The sequence below is a fragment of the Aspergillus mulundensis genome, assembly GCF_003369625.1.
Source record: "Aspergillus mulundensis strain DSM 5745 chromosome Unknown scaffold_14, whole genome shotgun sequence".
NCBI lineage: Eukaryota > Fungi > Ascomycota > Eurotiomycetes > Eurotiales > Aspergillaceae > Aspergillus > Aspergillus mulundensis.
In genome coordinates this window covers 1,154,518-1,173,650 of record NW_020797902.1, presented here as the reverse complement: position 1 = coordinate 1,173,650, position 19,133 = coordinate 1,154,518, and the positions used below count along the sequence as shown (strand labels likewise).

The window sequence follows — 19,133 nt, the reverse complement described above, 5'->3', positions numbered from 1 at the left end:
TGCTTTTGCTAGCCTATAAACTAAAAATACTTTAAAAACTTTATTACTTAAAACTACTCTCGCGCTGCTTTATTCCTAGTTAATTATAAATTTTAGCTTTTTAAAAATGCTTTTCCTGCACGGGAAAATGCGTTTTAGCTTAATATTAACCTATTATTAATTAATAATAAAGTAGTTATAAATACCTTAAAGTAAAAATACCCTATTATTTATAAGGTAGTAAGGGCTTTTTTAAAAATATAAAAATATTTAATTAATATAAATATAGCATGCTAAATAAATAATTAGGTTATCAAGGTATTTATAAACACGCTATATTTAATATTTAAAAAATTAAAATATACTTAATACTTTTTGCTAGTTTAGCTTAGTTTTTATATTTTTATATTTTTTATTTTTAATCTCCCGCCTGTTAGGCACACTTTTTTTTATTATTAGGTATTTAGTTACTTATTTTTTTTTATATTTTTTACTTTTATTACTATAATGATAAATGCACTTTATTTTATAAATAAGAGCGTCCTTTTTTATAAGGGGGACTTATTAATAGCTAGTAATACTTATATTATTATTAATTATTACCTTTAATCCTATTATTATTCCAACGTACTTAGCCTACCTTAATAATTATTAATAATATTATGAATCTTCCTTTAAACCATCTATCAACAACAAAATAAGTGCCTTAGGCATCTAGCACGGGTAATATTAATACTTTATAATGGCGTGACCCAGGTGCCTTAGGCATTGCTTAATGGCGTGACTCGGATTAATATCGGCCCTGACATTTAAGGTCTTAAATAAATCATAATAAGTAATAAAAACAATAATAATAAAAAATTATATTTTATTACTATATAATAATAAGTGAGTATTATAAATTATTAATTTATTATTTATCTAAAATAGCTTAGCGCTAAATTATGGATAATTTTTTTTTTTAAAAAAAAGAAATTATTGAAGCTAATATTAATTTAGATTATACTATTATATTATATTTAAGGTACCTAGGTTATATTATGATAAAAAATTAATCTTACCTCAGCTAGATACTTAAAATATTTATTTAATATCGTAAATTCTATCACTATGAATTATTATATGAAGGTTAATTTAGTAATAACTTAAATACTTAATTATTTATATATAACTAGGGATTTTAGCTTAGGAACCTTAAAATTTAGGTACTATTTAAAAGGTAAACTAAAGGCGCGCCTTATACTAAATTACCTTAAAAATTAAAAAGTAATTATAAAAGGTATAAATATAAAAATATTTAAATATTACTTACTTTTTAAATAAAAATAGCTTAAAAATAGCTTAAAATCTTAAGGCTTTTAGGTAAGGCCTATATAAAAAAGTTAAAGGCTATAATATATATAGTTTTTTAAGTAATTTTTTTAGTTAAATTTAATAAGGTTTTAAATACTTTATTCTTATTAGTTAAAAAATACTTTACTAAGAATTATTATTATTAGTAGAGAACATCTGGGTGCTAGGGCGCCCTTACAGTACCTATATGAATTCAAAGTGGATATAAATCATTTAATCTAAAGATTGAGACATAAATGCTGTGCAGTGCAGCTTGTCCTTGGGCCTGGGCCCGCCTAAATCCGCGCCAAATACATCTCTAGGCCAAGCAAAAGACATTAGACTGGCAATGCGGCATAGGTACTGATGTTCTATTCGCTCAAGGATGAGTCATTGTGCCAAGGTGTTTGCTTAAGTAGGTACAGTAAAAAAACACGACCCCGCATCCCTTCTGAGAACCCACCACCTTCGACTCCGATTCTCAAAATGCACTACTACCTTACCCGGCCCCAGAGAGACGGTGTAGATGCCGACGAGTGGAAGCCCGAGTCTGACACCAAGGCAAAGGCCAATATCGAAGAGTGGTACCGCGCTGGACGGCTTCTATTCCCGCGCGAGACCCTTGTAAGCATACGCGACCAGCTGCGGAAACCGCCGTCCAAGGGAGATCTCGTCTATGTGAAAGCACTTGATGAGTTAACGTATGAATATGTGGTGCAGACAGGGGAAATGAAAATGCCGTTGGGCTTCTTTGGCGCTCCCCAAATATACTATACTTCGTTTGACTCCCTCAAGCGAAACACCGAGCACAGTCTCTCCCGCGCATACTTTCCCGTTGGCCTTGCGCATCTCCTGCTGCCGGCTGATGAACAACCAGACCCACAAAATGTGCAGGATATCAATGCCGGGGTGGATGCTTTTAATACTGCCATGCGCGAATGGGAGGCTGGTGATGCATGGAGGGAAATCAAGACGACCTTGCTGTCGCTGAAACTGCGTGTTCAGATCAACAAGATTATTGGCATGGCCAGCGGGCCCTTCGCAGCGACCTCGAAATTCAAACACACTGAATGGGAACGCTCACGGCGCCGCTCAGCAGTCCAGAATGCGTTTATTGTATCTCTGAAAAACGCACTCCAGGAGAGTCACCTAGGAGGCGACAATGTCCAATGCTATGCGCAGGATCCCGCGTACGACGCAGCAGACCTGGCTGTTCTACAGCAGTCCGGCGTCGAGGTCGTGGAGGATCCAGACGGCTTCCTCCACCTTGACAACGCGTCGTTGCTCTTCTCTTGCAGTCCCAACATCTGCGTCAAGGAAATTGTGGCGGATATGGCGCGACCACCTATTATAATCTGGTGTGCTGTGGCAGACGAACCGACAACCAATTTGTACTTTGTTCTTTGCCCGCCCAGGGCACGCCTCCGAGGTTGGATATTAGCTGACATGTCTCTAGGACTGACCCCGACTCTCCACGCGTTATTGAAATGATTCGGGCCGAGTACGACAAACTAGCATGGCCGGAGGATGACGGGGACAACTTCACTACAATGGCCATTTACGTGAAGAAAAACGCCAGGGCGCCCTAGGAATGGTCAATGGATCACTTTTTATCATCATTGGAAGCTCATAGGAAACATGCACCGCATTCAAGCATCCACCTACAACCTCACAAGCCCTCCTACATAAACATGTCGCTCTGGATTCTTCCCAGCCGTAGTCCACCTCTTTATCATGCAGAACTAAACACGATCTCAGAGACAAATATCAACCAGCGCCTTTGCAATTGTCTCATGTTTGACCTCACATCCACCGTTTGGTCTGGTAACGCAGCCTTCGCGGAGAACCTGTCCAAGACATTTGACATCCTCTTCCCCTCTCACATGTTGCCTTAGTAGTTGATACGCCGCAGCACATGGAAGTCCATCCTGAGTGGGAGACTGGGCCAGGTTGTCATCGACCGTTCCAAGGATATCCACCTCTTCACCGGCGGAATCGATTGTCAGGCTGGAGAGGAGTTTACAAGGAGGAGCATTGTCCTGCCGCTGCGGTTCATGAGTTGCGACTGGTAGCGCGTTGACAACATGGCTTCCGTTTCCTTTATCCTGGATGCCCTCTTGAGGTGCAAAGTTACCTAGTGGTAGTCTGATTGTCTCGCTTGAAGAGACATGCACATCTTTACTAGCACGATCTGCACTACGAAGAGGTCCCTCATCGTGCCTGGCTCCCTGAAACCGGTTGTCGCATTTGTCTAGGCCTCCCAGTGGCGTCGAATGTTTTCTTTCCTCACATTCCGCCCTTGTTTTCAGCCACCTAGTGATCTCTTGTTCACTCACGCGAAGCTGACCCAACAAGGCTCGTAAATGGTGATTCTCCTGGGCGACGAGTCTGGCGGCTGCTTGAACTTCGACCGTAGCTTGAATACCTCTCTGCTCATACTCTCTCACTTTCTTCTCCAAGTCAACCGTATATTGGCGCTGGCGTTGCCTGGACCGACGCTTGTTCTCCCGTAGACGAACCATTCGTGCTTCTTCCTGTGTTTCTGTGAGATTGCAGTAACCTGAAGTATCTAACCAGGCAATTATAAATTCCTACCTTGTCAGGCGGCATCGTGAAATGTGGGAGCTTGGAAATGGTGGAGGATCAGTCTCGGGTTGCGTTGAGTCAAGTTGAGATTTCACACCGATTCCTCTGCGGGGAGAAGAAGACAAAGAGGGTCGACAGACACATCTGGAATGATTGGTCAGGCCTCTGTGTGGCACAAAGAAGCCTCCTCGGCTCATTATCGCAGCCGTTTCCGTCGTTCCTCACGGGCAGAATATGAGGTGAGATAAATAGTTGGCGAAAGCAGTTCGAGAACTGTCGCTTTAAAAGAGTCTTCAAACCCGACATTATCCACCATCAACCATTTGTATCCATCCATACCTGCCGATCCTTCCTAGCCAACCACCATTATGACCCCAGACTCGTCGCAAGCGTCGAAATCTGGCCAGGTACCGGACGTGGAAGCTCAAGGACCGCCATCACCAGTCCAAGACAGGCCAGAGACCGAACAAGATGGCATCGATAGCTTTCAGGATAACAGCAACGTACCACAAATGTCGTTGATCAAGCTGTTCTGGTTTTTCTTCTACAACTTCGGTCTCTTTGCCTGGGGTGGGCCTGTGGCTCAGATAGCCCTGATCAAGGACAAACTGGTGATTCAGGATAAATGGATCACATTACCCAGATTCCAGCGAGTCTTCTCTGTCTACCAGATCCTTCCGGGACCTGAAGCCGCGGAACTTTGCATGGTCTTTGGTTGTTTATCGGCCGGTCGAATTGGTGGGATTGTTGCTGGCATTGCGTTCATCCTGCCTGGGTTTATCCTCATGCTGCTGGCCTCTTACCTGTATTCATTGGCGGGGTTTGAGAACAAGTACTTCAACGCTTCTTTTAGAGCTGTTCAACCTATCGTTTCTGCCATGGTATGTTCTCATCCGCCACAAGCCAAAGCAACGGACAACAAAACCCAACTGATGCATCTCGAAGATTCTCCGAGCCACTCACAAAATCGCCGACCACTGCGTCATCAATCATGCCACACACAAAGTAAACCACTGGCTAGTCATTGCCGGCCTTTGCACCGCTCTCAACAGCGCACTTCGCATCAATATGTACTGAAATCACTGAAAATATCACTGTGTTCCAGACGTCTAGCGTGCTAACAGAGTTGTTCCAGTTTCATATCCCTCGGCCTGTATGGAATCATCTACTCCTTCATCGCTCGGCGGAAATGGATCATCTCTGGGATCCTCTTCGTCCTCCAATATGTTGCCTATGCGGTCTACGTCGTGTTCCGTGGCGTCCCATCCCCCGTCTCCCTCGCACTCGGCATTGCCAAAACCCCCAGTCTGCCCAATCTGCTCGTCCTGGGCCTTGTTGCTGGCACCCTCTCCTTCGGAGGCGCGTATACCGCCATTCCCTTTATCCAGGTCGAAGCAGTGTTGAAGGGCGGATGGCTACCCGCACATGTTTTCCTCGATTGCATAGCCATTGGCAATGTCCTCCCGGCGCCATTGGTTATCTTTGCAACTTTTGTTGGTTTCCACGGCGGGTTGAAGGATGGGCTTGGTAACGCCTTTGCTGGCGCTGTGATCATCACACTAGGGATGTTTGCTCCGTGTTTCATTTTCACAATTGCGGGCCATGAATTGTTGGAGAAGTTGGTTAGGAATAAGGTAGGTGGCTATCTACCGTGGCATATATGATGTGCGTTATGGATACTAACCAGAAGATCGAAATAACCAGCTACTTTCAAACTTTTTCGACGGACTGTGTGGAGCTGTCATCGGAGTAATTGCTATTATAGCAGTGCAAACATTGAAGTCCAGCGTCCAGGGGACAGCAGTGGTTGAAAAGGGGGATTTGGGAGGAGCTATCTCTTTGCTCAGCGAGAGTGCGCCCGCTGCAGTGCTTTATATCCTTGGGTTGGCGGCGCTTTATAAATTCACCAACAAGTATACTCCTATCCTTTTGGTTGTTGTTGGGGCGATTGCAGGGCAGTTTATTTTTGTTTAGTCAGTGTTTCACAATGGTCAAGATAGGAGAAGAAATATGGATATGACTTGGGAAGTTAGCTTTCCGGTTGGGTGTTAGGTAGGTGAGCCTTTGAGCGTTTACTAAAACGAATGGCAAAGAACAGCCAATGGAGTTACGGGGCGAGTGGAAAGAAATCAAGCTATGATTTATTCTCGAGTTGAGGCTGTAATCTAAAAACAATGCATACACATGGGTGCTCTTGGACATGTGAAAGTAAGAAAGGCTTAGCAGACCCTTGACGGCTGATAACGAGCGGACGCCAGTGCGCATTGGCATATCGGCAATTGTTTTCAATATCCATCAAATGGACTGGGGTGCCTAGTAATTGATTTCATCCCAGAGGGCTCGAAGGTGCTTGGGATACGCGCCAGAGGGCATGCCTTGTCGAGCACCAGCCTGACGCAGCAGGGTACAGACACCGTTCTTGTTCTTATGGGCATGCCCAAGCGGTGCTTCTCCAACGCAGTCGGGCTTGTTGAGATCAGCGCCTGCCTTGATCAGCATCTCCAGAATCTCGCTGCGGCCACGTATTGCAGCCACTGCCACAGCAGTTTGGCCTAGGTTGTTGGTCCGGTCAAGGTCTTTCGGCCGAGCTTTGATCAAGATCTTCACAGCCTCGGTATGATCACGGACGGTGGCCAGAATGAGTGGCAGGTTCCCGTCAGCCTCGACCGAGGCGCCCGCATCGATCAGGGCCCTACAAGCATTGGGGGACCTCGTCGCATAACACAGAGGCGTCAGGCCCACGCCTCCACGAAGATCTTTCTGGTTCACGTCACAGTCTGGATGCTCCAAAATCCACTGAAGAACTTTCATATCATCGATTTCAGCAGCGAAGTGGAGGGTAGCGATTTTGTTAGCACCGCTCGGGTGGATGCTTGCTCCGCGATCCAGCAACAAGCGGACGGTTGAGTGGAAGGACTTGGTAGCTTGCTCTCGACGATGTGGCAAAGGCCAATTATCACGGTATTTAGTTATGGCTTTGGCAAGCGAACTCACAATCTGCGTGCCATTCACGTTGACTCCGGCGTCAAGCAGCTGCTTGATGACGGCAGGGCTGTGGTTCAGAACCGCGGCATCGAATGCGGTAAACGGCAATGGGGTCATCGGGTTGAACGCAATACTCCACTCACTTTCGTGCCGTGGCGAGTTGACGATGTGAGGGTCAGCATTGTGTGCTAGGAGTGCAGCCACGGTGTTGGGGTGGTTATGGTGCGAGGCCTTGATTAGTGGTGTGTTTCCATTAAAGTCAGTGCTGTTCACGTCAAGGCCAGCGACAGTATTCGAAGATAGGAGAGAGTTTACTATCCTCGCCGCCCCGCACAGTGCTGCGTAGTGTAGAATGGTATTCTTTCCTAAATTCACCTGGTGTCCGTGATGATAATGTGGAGGAAATTGTTCAACGTTAGCGCCCCTTGCAAGCATGAGTTGAATAACTTCAACCTGGTCTGCAGCGACAGCCTTCTGAGATAGAATGGGCTCAGCTCCATTGTCAAGAAGAAGCATGACAATCAAACAGCACCCACTTTGGGAAGCCGGTTCAAGCAAACTATCCCTGTAAGCGGCGTCTTGCCCAAGGACAGGCAGGATATCATCTTGGATCCATTGAACTAGTCCGGGTTGGTTATGAATGGCAGCCCAGCGGAACACTTCCTTTTTGTCCTCCAAACTTCCGGAATAGAGAACCGGGTGGCCGATATTCCAGGCAGGCCGAGAGGTCCTGATGAAGGACGCAAGGTCGCGTGGCTCGCCGTTGGCTTCCAGAATTGCGAGAATAAGCTCCGGCGGGAGGTCGAAGAGACGGAAAGGAGCCATGGCTGACAGAGTCTCGTTTTGTAAGTACGGTTCGAAAGTGATGAGAAGGAAGAATGTTTTCGAAGCGAGACGTTGATGGAACGAACTTGACCGCGGGAAACGAGAGGTATATATGTTGAAAGGGCAGATGTTTGGGAGGCAGCATTTCCTCAATTCCATTCACTTCATTGCTCTCACCTCTTTGTTTCCTTCACTGCTAGAGTTACAGTTCATCAAACTGACAATGGCTTGTATTTGGATAGCAGACAAGGAGCCCTTTGTGCCTTTGTCCCGGAGATAGGTAAAAGACAATCGCACCATGAACAAGGGAAGGCTCACATAGCTCTGTTGATGAATGAGGGCAGGACCTATGGATGGTATGTATATCCAAATTCTAGGCTGGAACCTACCTGCTCGACGCACTGCGGTCCGATCATTCCGTTGGCAATCCAGATAGATAGCGACAAGTCCTCCAGGAGCGAGGATTAGATCCCAGCACTCCTGACACAGTCGAGCTCGTCCAAACCTCCCTGGGCAGACCTCACCTCGGCATTGAGGGCTCCAAATATGAGGGGAGGCTGCAGTCCGTGGACATCATCATCCACAATGCCTGGCGAATAAAGTTTAACATTTCCGTCAAGTCGTTCGACGAGGTGCATGTAGTCCCATCTGATGCTTGCAATGTGACACTCCAACAGGGATACGCAGACGCCAAACATATCTGTAAGCGCACCTGCCTCGCCGCGTCTCTCTGTGCCTCTCCATTCAACAAATACAAAAGTGGCCAGTGCGACCATGCGATCCTTGTCATCCCTTACACTGGAGATGGTGACCAATTAGTTGCAACAATGGGCATTCTGACTGGATTGATAGCACGTACATAACTGCTAGCTTCAAGTACATACCGCTGCATGGTATAAAGCAGGAAAGGCATACATGAGTAGGCGGCAATTACAAGTCCTTCCAGAATCCTTCAATGAGCTGGGCAACCTCCGACACCCTCTGCCTGGCTACCCCATGCCCTACTTGTGGAATGACAGCAACATTCTTGAACCCAACTTCGTGCAGATCCTGGACACTGCAAACCTCATCCGTCTCACCGAGGACACCCAATGCTGGAATACCAGTCGCTGCGGCTCGAGCAAAGTCCGCGTGCCTGTCCAGCGCTCCGCCATCCCTGAAGACAGCCACGACGCTCGCCAAATGCCCCCGATGCTCCTTCAGTTCCCAGTCCCTAACAGCCTCTGCAACGACTTCGCCTCGTGCAACTCTCTCCTTCCAGTCCGATGGGACAACCAACTGCCCTCCCTCGAGAAACTCGAGAATCCAATCCTTTGCTGCCTCTTCCAGTCCGTTGCCACCACGCAAATACATTCTTTCTGTTTCGCTAAACTGGGCCTCACGCAGCAACCCTGCTGGCGCAACAAGGACCATCGACGAGACAAGGCCAGGGCGAGCGGCTGCCAAGGTGGCCGTCGTCGATCCACCAAACGAGTACCCAATCAAGTGAGCATCGGGCCAGTCCAGATGCGCCATCAGAGCCTCAAGGAGTTTATGAAAGAGGGCCGGCTCATGAGGAGCAAAGGGCGTATCTGTAAGCCCGTGGCCCCAGAGGTCGACAAGGACACATTGAGCGGATGGGAACCGAGATGACAGTTCCTTTGCTAGCGGCTGCAACCCGATTGCCGGTGTCTGGACGCCGTGGACAAACAGGACCCGGCGAATGCTGGTGGCAGCGTCATTGGCGGATGGCGATAGCTGGTAGTAGGCGACTCTGCCGTTCGGCGTGTGCAGATAAGAGGCCGGTGGCAAGAGCTGCCCGAAAGTCTGGATGAAGGCTGCTTCGGACGGGGCCGGAATTGGTTTGGCAGTTGCTGTCTCGCCGGGGCGAGGGAGGACGATCAGAGGAGCAGACATTGGTGCAAAGGGAGTTGCAGATGATGGAAGAGAAGAAACACACATCGTCTAGGGAGAGATAACAGCGTATTTATATCTCACGATGACTCCAACTGATGACAAATGCGGCTGAGCTGTGGGGACGGCCACTATTACTCAGTGTTGACCAGGACACACTCTATCTAATGATAATGCTCTGATGCGGATTAATACCAGCTGGGATTCGGACTCTATTGGTGCAATTGCGAGATGGGGGTGGGCTCGAAGCAACCATGGGAAGGGCAAAGACCGAGATGTCGTCAAGAGCTACGAGGGTTAGGAGCAGGACTGAGCCTCAACATGCCATACGTATCTGTCTGATGTGTTGGACTGTTGGATTTATTCCTGCAATATCGTCCCCATGTCTGCATTTTCCTGTAGAACTGAGCCGACCGCTCGAGCCTATTGATGTGCACCCAAGTTCACGGCGCAAACGTAGAGAAACCGCACGCAAGGATATTCCGGTGTATGACTTTGCAGTTGTGCAAAGAGCCCTAGCAGAAGCAGAAGACGCTCCAAGACCGACAACTCTGCTTCCGTCCAATTGAGCATTCTCTCATCTCTTAGCTTGCCGTAGTTTGTTCTGATACATGCCTGTGCTCCATTCGAAACCCAAGCTCCATGGGCTCGCGTGAAGCAAGAAGACGAGGCAGTCCACGCTCCTCGAGGTCTCGACAGAACTCTTGTTTCGAGGAAAAGGATTCGTCCGAGGCGTTCGCTTGGCCGTTAATCGACTGCGCCGCGCCGAGAGTGTCCCACAGCCAGCGTACTATTCTTGCCAGAGCTGTATCCCTTCCGGGGACGACCCCTGCCGCATCTGGTGCCTCGTCTGTGTGTTGTTCGAGTAATGCCTCTGTATCCGTGGCCAGGTCCGCAATCGTGCGGTACTGGTTGTGCCAGCACCTTTCGATGATATCGTCAATTATCGGATCACCCTCCAGCTTTGGAAAGCTCAATTGCTGGAGTAAGTCGACGACCCGAGGTCCATGATCGTAAGGATCGTCGGCCAGGCACTGATCGTCGTAGAGCTCGAAGCCATAGTTGATCAGGTAGTACAATGAGCCAAGCGCGAACTGCTCGGTTCTAGGACCTAGCACACCAGCTGTCCCCGGCGCTCCTTGATCTGCCTCGTCGCTATTCAGCAGTCTTGCGTATGGGCACGGGCAGGTTTCAAAATCCGTTCCGAACTCAGCAGTGTAGTCGAAGTCTGCAATCTTCAATCTATCACGGTCCAGCAAGATATTTTCGGCACGCAGATCTCCATGCGCAAGGTTGAGCGACTCGAGGAAAGCGACGCCTTGAGCAAGATCATTCATCCCTGTTGCTCTGGATGTCAATTTAGTAGAAGCAGCTGGCAATGGAGCACTTACACCTCTTCCGTAGTGGCAGTGGCTCCATGTATCTGACACTAGTCACTACGCGAGTCTCAGGGTCTCGAACCATGTTAAATTGCTTGCAATAGGCGAGAGATATATCTGCAAATGCTGGTGGTTAGGGAATGGATTGCAGCGCTTCAACTGCGGACACACCTCTCATGTACTCTAGGAATATCCCGTCTTCCGAGTAGAGGAAGCAGTGTACGAGGAAGGGGCAGGGCGGATGACGGGATAATAGTTCATAGATCTTGACTTCTTCACGAAACCTGTCTTTCTTGTCTTCGCCGGGTCGGGGAACCTTGACCACGATGAGGGGATGGACCTCGTAGACATAGGACATGCCCCCTCTCCAGACCCAATGTACACCAGGAAATTGGCGCTGGATACTCATGGTCTTGAGTGCGATGGCAGAAGAGGATGGGGCGAAGAGGAAAGAGACCCTAGACGAAGGAACAAGGGGTGAACACGAGGGGGCTGGGGTCACGTGGAATTGGCTTCATGCATTGTCTGGCAGGATCAAAGCCATCATGTGCAAGTACACTTTTAGCAAGACCGTCTATCGCTGCCGCCGTGTACTTGAGACCCCAGGCTTGGTCCTGGAGCTCAATGGCTGTGGCGGCTGTGGTATCATTAGGGAAAAGGGCTACTTCGGCCAGACAACGCTCAGGGACCCAAGCCCGGACTGTATAGCAAATGGCAGCTATGTGAAGGTTAATGGCAAGTGGACAAGGGCTTGAAGGCCTTGATTATTGAAGATCCCAGGAAGGACGACTTGAACTTATCTCTCGCAAACGTCAGCCTTCCATGCATCCCCTAGATAATAGCAACAACCGAGCCATCATACACCAACACACCGTGTTCCTTCCAGCATCGAATTGGTACCAATGGCCGCTAGACTAGAAACTCGTCTCAATATGTTTCTGCGCGGCCAAGCCGGTGATCGGTGTGATTAGTCGGCTTATATTCTCCAATGCATTGCAAGACATGTTCTCCCAAGAAGCCATTGTCTCCCAGTCTGGATGATACTGTTTATTGCCATGCCCAGTTTCTGCATGCACTGTCGAGTTTGTTTTACGGGGTTATGACCTGGTAATCCGTCTTTCTGCATCAAGTGGCCTGGCCGTCCTGAAGCTACGCTCATACCCAAGGCCTCCTCCCACAGATTGATTACGTTGATAAGCCGTATAAGCCCTCTGAAGGCCTCCGTGGCTTTGGTCGGTGGACAAGACTCGGCCTTTCCCGCAGAACTTGCTTTTTAAACACCAGGAAGGACTTTACATACATTCCTTGCTACGCACAAGCTTCGAGGCCAGGCCTTCAAGGGAATGACGATGGAGTCGGACATGTTTACAGCTCTAAACGTTGGAAATCTCGTAATATTAGGATATCATGGTGGAATAGTAGTAATATACAGTCTACCTGGGAACAGCCTTGAGCCGTACACCCTCCGCCGACGTCTCCAGCCAGACCTCCATCTTCCTCGAGGTGTCCTCCATCCCCTTCAGCGTCGGATCCGCCTTGAGTGGTGACGGCGCATCCACAGTAAGATCCGAGAAGAGCAACGCCAACGGCGACGACTTCCAGATATACTGATTGCGCGTGTGCAGGATCGTAATAGCCAGGAAGACACCACTAAGGAGAACTAACGCGCCCGGCAGAATCAGCCATGGCCAGCGTACATGCACGAATGTCTGCTCTGTCCAGGTACTCCCGATAGCAGTTTCGTCACACACCTTCGACCGCGCGTGGAGTGTCAATGAGGACGCGAGCGATTTGAACATTGAAGCAATATCGGTCAAGTTCCCTTGCGTGCCGTAGACAGCCTCGAGGGTATCTGTATCCCAGCTTGGCCGGTTGCTCACGAAGAGGGAGCCCTCGCCTTGGAGCAATGGGTAGAGGGAATTGGCCATGGCCAGACGACTTAGCCAGCTAACGTCGTAGACACAATCCTCTGTATCGTTCGTATACGGCTTCTCGCGGCGCGTCCCATTGACATAGCAGACGTCCGGCGTGATGGCAAAGTCCTCTGTGCCATATGATGTGATGTTCGATGCAGCCGAGACTGAAGTGCGGTTTTCGGAGAAGGAACCCTCTCGGACAGCAGCCTCGTACGTCTCGACGCAGAAATAGAGCGAGCATTCCGTTGCGCTGATGCCGGTTGTCCCGTACCCCGGTGAGCTGATGGCGGTAAAGTTCAGGATGATGGGGAGATCCGCGTCAGGCGGCTTGATCAAGTCTAGTCCCGTCGTGGCGTTCATGAGATACACCATGTTCATGGCAGTGGTGAAATAGAATCCGTTGGGTAGGGTGTAGTTGTAGTTCGTCAGCGATCCAAGCTGTGTCTTGTTAACCTCGAGAGAGTCCGTGATGTTGGCGCATCGACTGCAGAACCCAAGAGACTGATACGGCGCAAACGTGCAGTTCCCCGTTGGACAGCTTGCGAGGACCTCGTTGCTGTTCGGACTCTGGGTCTGGTAGATGCCCGAATAGATTGCGCCGGCAGTCCCCAGGGGCACCTTGTTGAGTCCTGGGCCTGCGCCCTCGCCGTAATCGGTGTACATGCTGGCGTTGCAAACCTGGACTGTTGAGTTGCCTGGGGCGTGCACCGAACGCATTTGAGTGCCGATGACTTGCTGGACGAACGGATCTGTAGCGGCTGCTATACACAGGACGAGACAGCCGAACGTAATGAGATGGCTGGGCGGAGTCAGTATGAGGTCAAGGAAGACTAGAGATCACGCACCGAGGCAGGAATCGAAACAGCACGACGAAAGCACCGATGAACCCGCGACTGGCGGCATCAAGGAGCGCAAGATCACTCAGCTTGTTCCCATCGCGGAACCACGACCATTTCAGCTGGGCAAGAGACTCGGTCAGGATGAATGCCATGGTCGCCTTCATGACGGTGCTGAAGACCGAAACCAGGGCGTTGAGAGTAATGCCATACGGCCAGTCGGGCATGGGCTGGCCATCGTAGTGATACAGGACCGCAATAATGGCCGCAAGGAAAATAAGCGAGATAATACACCCCAGGATCTCCAGGGTCCAGCTAGTCCCCCAGAACGGCTGAGTCTGAGTCTGCAGGAAAACCTGTTCGGCCGACGAGAGAGGGCGCTGGCGCGGTGGTGGTGAGGGCTCTGGAGGGTCGTCAAGTCGGACGTACGAGAGTCGGTATCCATCCTTTGGGTCTTCCATCTCGAACTGTCTTGGCCGTCAAGAGACGAAGAGTCAAGGTTGGCCAGGGAGCTTAAAATAAAAATCCTTCAGGGTGATCTACAGGTTCATTTCGTCATCCGGCCTGCAAGTGAAACTAGGGCCGTGAAGCGTGAAGAGAATTTCCTTGCCCGGTATAGCCTCAGAGGCGTTAGTGGGGGGGAATCCACGCCGTGCTGGCTCTCGCCGTATCAAAACGAGCTTTGCATGGAATGTGGGCCATCTGGGTCCTTGCAGTGACCGGGTCAGGCACAACCCCTGACTAGCTGGAGCTTGAACGGGTTTGCCACGGTCGGAGGGATCGACGCAATCCGTGAGAACCTTGGAAACGGCGCCGAATTGTTTACTTTGAGTGGTACGCTCTGGTCCACATCCACCATGCAGATGCCGAAATGATGAGCGAAATAGAGACTCAGTATCGATCAGTGCAGTCCTTACATCTATTGCTACGAGTACTTCGGTAAGCGTTCTCTCAAATGCAGGAAACATCAGTAGAAATTGGCCGTAGAGACCTCCTGCTACATGGGCAAATGGTTCAAGCTAAGTATACTGTTGTGGCCGATAGCAAGAAGTGCCCCAACCCGGAACGATCGATGGTAATGGTATTCATGAATGTTGATTATGGACAGGGTTGATGCCCGCTGTCTTGGCTACGAAGGTGCATGTACAATTAGGGGACCAATTGAAAGACTGGAAATATGTATTGGCTAGTGATCTTGGTGGGAGGTATGAGTAGACTGGTCGTGGATGACTTCAGGGAAATGGGGTAGACATGAAGGAGATGGAGTAGACTTTAAGGAGATAAAGTAGACATGATGGGAACAATGGTGTAGACTGAAGGAAACAATGGAGTAGACTGAAGAGAACAATGGCGTAGACTGAAGGAAAGAAATGGAATGGCATGACAAAGGAGAAGGGAAAAAGACGAGCATCACAGGAACACCGACCAGGTAGGATGAATCACTCATTCCAAGGCGTACAGAGGACAATGGTAGCTATGGTTCAAGCCCGCTTGGGTATCTCAAACCCATCAAGTTCGAGAGCAGCCAGTCTGCCAGGCCAAAGCGGGTTGAAGAAAGGCTGCAGCTGCGACGCAATCTGCTGGATACCCTGCCGGGCAACCCAAGCAGGGTGCTCGGTGACAAGATAACCCTCGTCGACAATGCGGGACACGATCACAGGGGCCCATTCCTGCGCGAGGGTGCGTTCCTGACGAGGGAACGAGCCGAGAAAGACCTTCGGGTTGATTCGAGAGCTCTCTTTGAGCCGTTCGCCGACCATCTCAAAGCGGGACGGGACCATGGGCAATCCGCTGGCAGCGCGCTGGGGTCTGATGTACCAAACGGTTGTGCCCCGGCGTGCGGCGGGCTGCTGGTCGAAGATGAGCATCAGGTTGGGGGTACAGGCCCGGGTTGGCTGGATGATGGTCACGTAGACGTTGAAGCGGTCGGCGAGGGGGGTAGGAGGATACTCGGGGGCGGCCACGATGGATGCGGACATTTCGGACATGGTAGCGGGTTCTTCGCGCTCGTGGGTGATGCTGGTAGTGGTATGAGTGGTATTCAAGGACGCCATTTTGGACGCAAGTTTTGCAGTAAGCGAGGTCACGGTGGGAGCTTGTGGTCTTGGATTGGACTGAGGATGAGGATAAAGATGAGGATGAAGGTGCGATTGAGGATGAGGATGAGATGGGGATGGAGGGCTGGGTTGGTTGGGGCATCGCTGGGTATATATCGCTTTGGGCAAGGAGTTCTGGAGGCCCATGGATTCATCAGTGAATCCGGGTTGAGGCCAGGCCAGTGAATGTCCAGGTGCAGATGCGGTCGAAGTCCTGCACGCTCAAGTGAATACTTCACCTGCTGATAGTAAGGGAGTACGCAGAAATCATCTCGTCCGAGAATGAAACGACAGAAGGCAGGAGTTATCGAGAGCCTAAGTCAGATTGACTGTGGCTGTATCTCAACAGGATCTCTTCAACGTACCCCCTGACTCTGTACTCTACATGGCCTAGTTTCTCGCCTTCAGTATTCCCTATTAGGATGACTTACTCGATGCAGGCAGCTGGCTATCTGAGTTGTTGCAAGACTTCATAAAGAGTAGTTGCGCGCCCAGCGTACCGGGAGATCGAATATCAAAGTATGATCCAACGTACCCAGTCGTAGCGCCTTCGACCTGGGGAAGGTATCCTTTTCGACTTTTGCTTGGATATAATAGAATTGCTGCTGAAATTGGTCTGCCAGGCTCCAGCCCTAACTCGCGGCCTTTGGTGAATTAACACTTGCTTTCCATGTCCAACGCGTCTACGGGTGTCTAAAGGATACAAGTATACGATGCTACGGAGGTCAGACGATCGGAAGGTTTATTGTTATTTGGCACGAAGAGAAGTTATTTTGATAAAGAAAACCTGGTATGAACGAAAGTCTGGTAAAGTAGAGACGGAAACAATAGGTTCGAAAGCCTTGCCTGGCTGGCCACAGTCAGAAACACCAAGCATGAGATCAACGCATGAGATCAACGCTGCTCTGCCGGTCCTTGATCCTGCTGACGACGGTTCGTACGGGGCCTCGAGGAGCCAGCCTGCGCATCCCCTCCACCAACCCCAGCTCCACGGGCCGAATCAGCATCACTGCCATAGCCAGCAAGACCAAACATAAAACGGGCAAATTCCGGATCTCGAAGCATCAGGTCTAGCATCGCAACGCGGACAGGATCAGGCTCAATCCGCTGATCGTGGAAGCACCGGTCCTTGAGCATATCCGCCTCGTCGCTCATTTCGTACGAGAACGCATAGTGTCTCGTGATGAATTCAACAGCGTCCTCAGTCCTACTCACAGGCGGGGCCCGCAGCTGATCCGCGACGCAGGGACCGATGTTTGAGCGGAAGCGCTGGGCCGTTGCACGTTCGACGAACCCACGCTCGGCGAGGCGATCCAGCAACGCCGCCGCGTACAGCTGGCACCGCTGGGCCGGGATCGACTCGGCAATCTGCAAGATCTGAGGCACGTCGTGCTCCGGCACCTGCCCGACCTGCTCGGAGGACTCTGCGTTGGTGTCGCGCTCGTTCCTGTGGTGCTCGATCAGGCGCTCGTACTGCTCCGGCCCGTTGGTGACGTGGATCCAGTCGCAGTTGGTTGTGTCCTGCCGCACCAGGGTGAGCATGACGTGCCTTGAGTGGATGATTGGGATGATGTATTCCAGGTCGGAGGCTTGGAAGTGGCTGTGTTGGTGCCCGTAGGCAAGGACGATCTGGACGGTTCCAGTTCCGGAGGAGGAGGCGGTAGAAGCCATGACGATGAGGTGGGTCTTGGATAGGGATGATTCGGTATAGACGTCAAGTTGAGTTGGGGAGAGTAGATGCAGACGATGGACTCTGCTGGGTGGGATGGAGGGAGAAGGCAAACGGGGGTCTGTTGGCCTCTATATAGCCAAGTTCCAGAAGCTTCGCTGCTTTGTGATTCACTCGGTGATTCACTGATAGGCCCAGATCAAAGCATCATTGTTTCTCTGTTCCATTCACTTCATTGTCACCATACTACGATTCAAGGTCTTTGTTTAGGAGACTCCCTGGTATCATTGTCTCTTTCAGTGATCCCTTTCATGATCCCAGTCTCAACTATCAGACAATAAGCTCAGAAGACATCAAAGCACATTCAACACTTGTCAGATGGTTTGCCAGATCCAGGGGGACCAGAGAGTTCCAGAACGCCCGATGTACAGTCTATATTATACCACTGCCTGAGTGTTGCAGGAACCATTCAGCCCCGGCCCTCATGCTCATTATTTTGTCGGCATCCATATCGTGCGACAGGTTCGCCAAAGAAAGAGGTTGAGGGCCCGTACTGCTTCAGAGTGTACTGTACAACGGCAATGCAGTCCCCATTGAATTGAGGTGTAACGTGAGGTGGTCCCCAGGTTGGCTCCTGTGCCTGCGGGATTCTAAACGGCGTCAGGGACTGAGCGGTATCTGGATGACTCTCTGCAAAACGTATTCAACAGTAGGTTATATATCCTAGACTCTAAAGAGCAGAAGCCCCAGACTTGGACAGGACCTCCTTCAACAACCTCAACGACTCTGCTGCAAAGGCCACCATATTCTCGGCCCGGTTCCTGCTCCCGGTCTCAACCTCGCGGGTGTGGGTTACGTCCGCTGTCGATACGGCCAAAGCCACATAGCCGCTACAGAAATCAGCAGAAAACGGTGCATCTAGAAGGCTGTTGACTCACGGTGTCCGGTTCCTGGTCGTCCCGCCGGTCGGCCCAGCGGTACCACTCTCACTGATCGCATACGTGGATTTCAAGGTGCGGCGAGTATGATCGGCCAGCCCACCGACAATGTCAGGTGTAGGACCGCTGTAGTTCTCGATGTTCGCTTCTGTCCAGCCGGCGAAGGCTAGCCGGGACTCCAAAGTGTACACCTTCCGGTTTTAGTATGACTTCGAGCACGAATAACATGGATTGATGCCATACTGTCAATCCGCCCTTGTATATTGCCGAAGCTCCTGGAACAGAGAGCAGACATGCTGAGACAAGGCCTCCGGCAGCCTAAGCAGATCAGAATGTTTTCCTCGGTCTGTCGGGTGAGGGACGTACGGTCTCGGCCACGGAGACGGTCTCCTTGCGGGCCTTGAGAAGCTCGACAACTTCCTGGGCCAGCGGCTGCAGACTTGGTGGAGGAAACTCTGCCATTGCTATTTCGTGTGACGATTATGCTGGATGAGGACAGGACGATGTTCCGTCTCTCTCCGGAGATGGCGGGGTGAGGGGTAGAGCGTTAGTAAGCAGATATATCCCGACCTGTTATAGTAGCCATGGCTCCTAGGTGTGACTGGTGGGATGGCTATTGGCACAGGACGTCTCAGAAGGGGGGTGCTCGGCTCTGCAGCCAATGGCAAGTTGTTCTGTATAGTTCTGGCAGCAATAAAG

General features: G+C 50.3%; 10 protein-coding genes across 10 annotated transcripts; 2 read left to right on the top strand and 8 right to left on the bottom strand.

The window, feature by feature from the left end:
- Positions 1-1,797: 1,797 nt before the first annotated feature.
- DSM5745_10357 (uncharacterized protein) lies at positions 1,798-2,900 on the top strand (the record flags this gene model as incomplete). The annotated part of the gene is made up of 2 exons (XM_026752373.1): positions 1,798-2,669; positions 2,768-2,900. 2 exons carry the CDS (start codon positions 1,798-1,800, stop codon positions 2,898-2,900), a joined length of 1,005 nt encoding a protein of 334 aa, XP_026599435.1.
- Positions 2,901-3,065: 165 nt separating this feature from the next.
- DSM5745_10356 (uncharacterized protein) lies at positions 3,066-3,921 on the bottom strand (the record flags this gene model as incomplete). The annotated part of the gene is made up of 2 exons (XM_026752372.1): positions 3,066-3,845; positions 3,907-3,921. 2 exons carry the CDS (start codon positions 3,919-3,921, stop codon positions 3,066-3,068), a joined length of 795 nt encoding a protein of 264 aa, XP_026599434.1.
- A 344-nt stretch (positions 3,922-4,265) lies between these two features.
- Positions 4,266-5,650, top strand: DSM5745_10355 (putative chromate ion transporter; the record flags this gene model as incomplete). Its single annotated transcript, XM_026752371.1, has 4 exons — positions 4,266-4,778; positions 4,843-4,967; positions 5,033-5,531; positions 5,585-5,650. 4 exons carry the CDS (start codon positions 4,266-4,268, stop codon positions 5,648-5,650), a joined length of 1,203 nt encoding a protein of 400 aa, XP_026599433.1.
- A 560-nt stretch (positions 5,651-6,210) lies between these two features.
- DSM5745_10354 (ankyrin repeat domain-containing protein) lies at positions 6,211-7,707 on the bottom strand (the record flags this gene model as incomplete). The annotated part of the gene is made up of 1 exon (XM_026752370.1): positions 6,211-7,707. One exon carries the CDS (start codon positions 7,705-7,707, stop codon positions 6,211-6,213), a length of 1,497 nt encoding a protein of 498 aa, XP_026599432.1.
- A 464-nt stretch (positions 7,708-8,171) lies between these two features.
- DSM5745_10353 (alpha/beta fold hydrolase) lies at positions 8,172-9,603 on the bottom strand (the record flags this gene model as incomplete). Its single annotated transcript, XM_026752369.1, has 2 exons — positions 8,172-8,505; positions 8,642-9,603. The coding sequence occupies 2 exons, from the start codon at positions 9,601-9,603 to the stop codon at positions 8,172-8,174; spliced, it is 1,296 nt and encodes a 431-aa protein (XP_026599431.1).
- A 581-nt stretch (positions 9,604-10,184) lies between these two features.
- On the bottom strand, positions 10,185-11,388 carry DSM5745_10352 (Serine protein kinase; the record flags this gene model as incomplete). Its single annotated transcript, XM_026752368.1, has 3 exons — positions 10,185-10,939; positions 10,992-11,096; positions 11,151-11,388. The coding sequence occupies 3 exons, from the start codon at positions 11,386-11,388 to the stop codon at positions 10,185-10,187; spliced, it is 1,098 nt and encodes a 365-aa protein (XP_026599430.1).
- A 1,024-nt stretch (positions 11,389-12,412) lies between these two features.
- On the bottom strand, positions 12,413-14,192 carry DSM5745_10351 (DUF3176 domain-containing protein; the record flags this gene model as incomplete). The annotated part of the gene is made up of 2 exons (XM_026752367.1): positions 12,413-13,694; positions 13,741-14,192. The coding sequence occupies 2 exons, from the start codon at positions 14,190-14,192 to the stop codon at positions 12,413-12,415; spliced, it is 1,734 nt and encodes a 577-aa protein (XP_026599429.1).
- Positions 14,193-15,212: 1,020 nt separating this feature from the next.
- Positions 15,213-15,785, bottom strand: DSM5745_10350 (uncharacterized protein; the record flags this gene model as incomplete). Its single annotated transcript, XM_026752366.1, has 1 exon — positions 15,213-15,785. One exon carries the CDS (start codon positions 15,783-15,785, stop codon positions 15,213-15,215), a length of 573 nt encoding a protein of 190 aa, XP_026599428.1.
- Positions 15,786-16,721: 936 nt separating this feature from the next.
- On the bottom strand, positions 16,722-17,498 carry DSM5745_10349 (uncharacterized protein; the record flags this gene model as incomplete). Its single annotated transcript, XM_026752365.1, has 1 exon — positions 16,722-17,498. The coding sequence occupies one exon, from the start codon at positions 17,496-17,498 to the stop codon at positions 16,722-16,724; it is 777 nt and encodes a 258-aa protein (XP_026599427.1).
- Positions 17,499-18,226: 728 nt separating this feature from the next.
- DSM5745_10348 (CinA family protein) lies at positions 18,227-18,896 on the bottom strand (the record flags this gene model as incomplete). The annotated part of the gene is made up of 4 exons (XM_026752364.1): positions 18,227-18,386; positions 18,435-18,625; positions 18,678-18,752; positions 18,801-18,896. 4 exons carry the CDS (start codon positions 18,894-18,896, stop codon positions 18,227-18,229), a joined length of 522 nt encoding a protein of 173 aa, XP_026599426.1.
- Between the last annotated feature and the right edge of the window lie 237 nt (positions 18,897-19,133).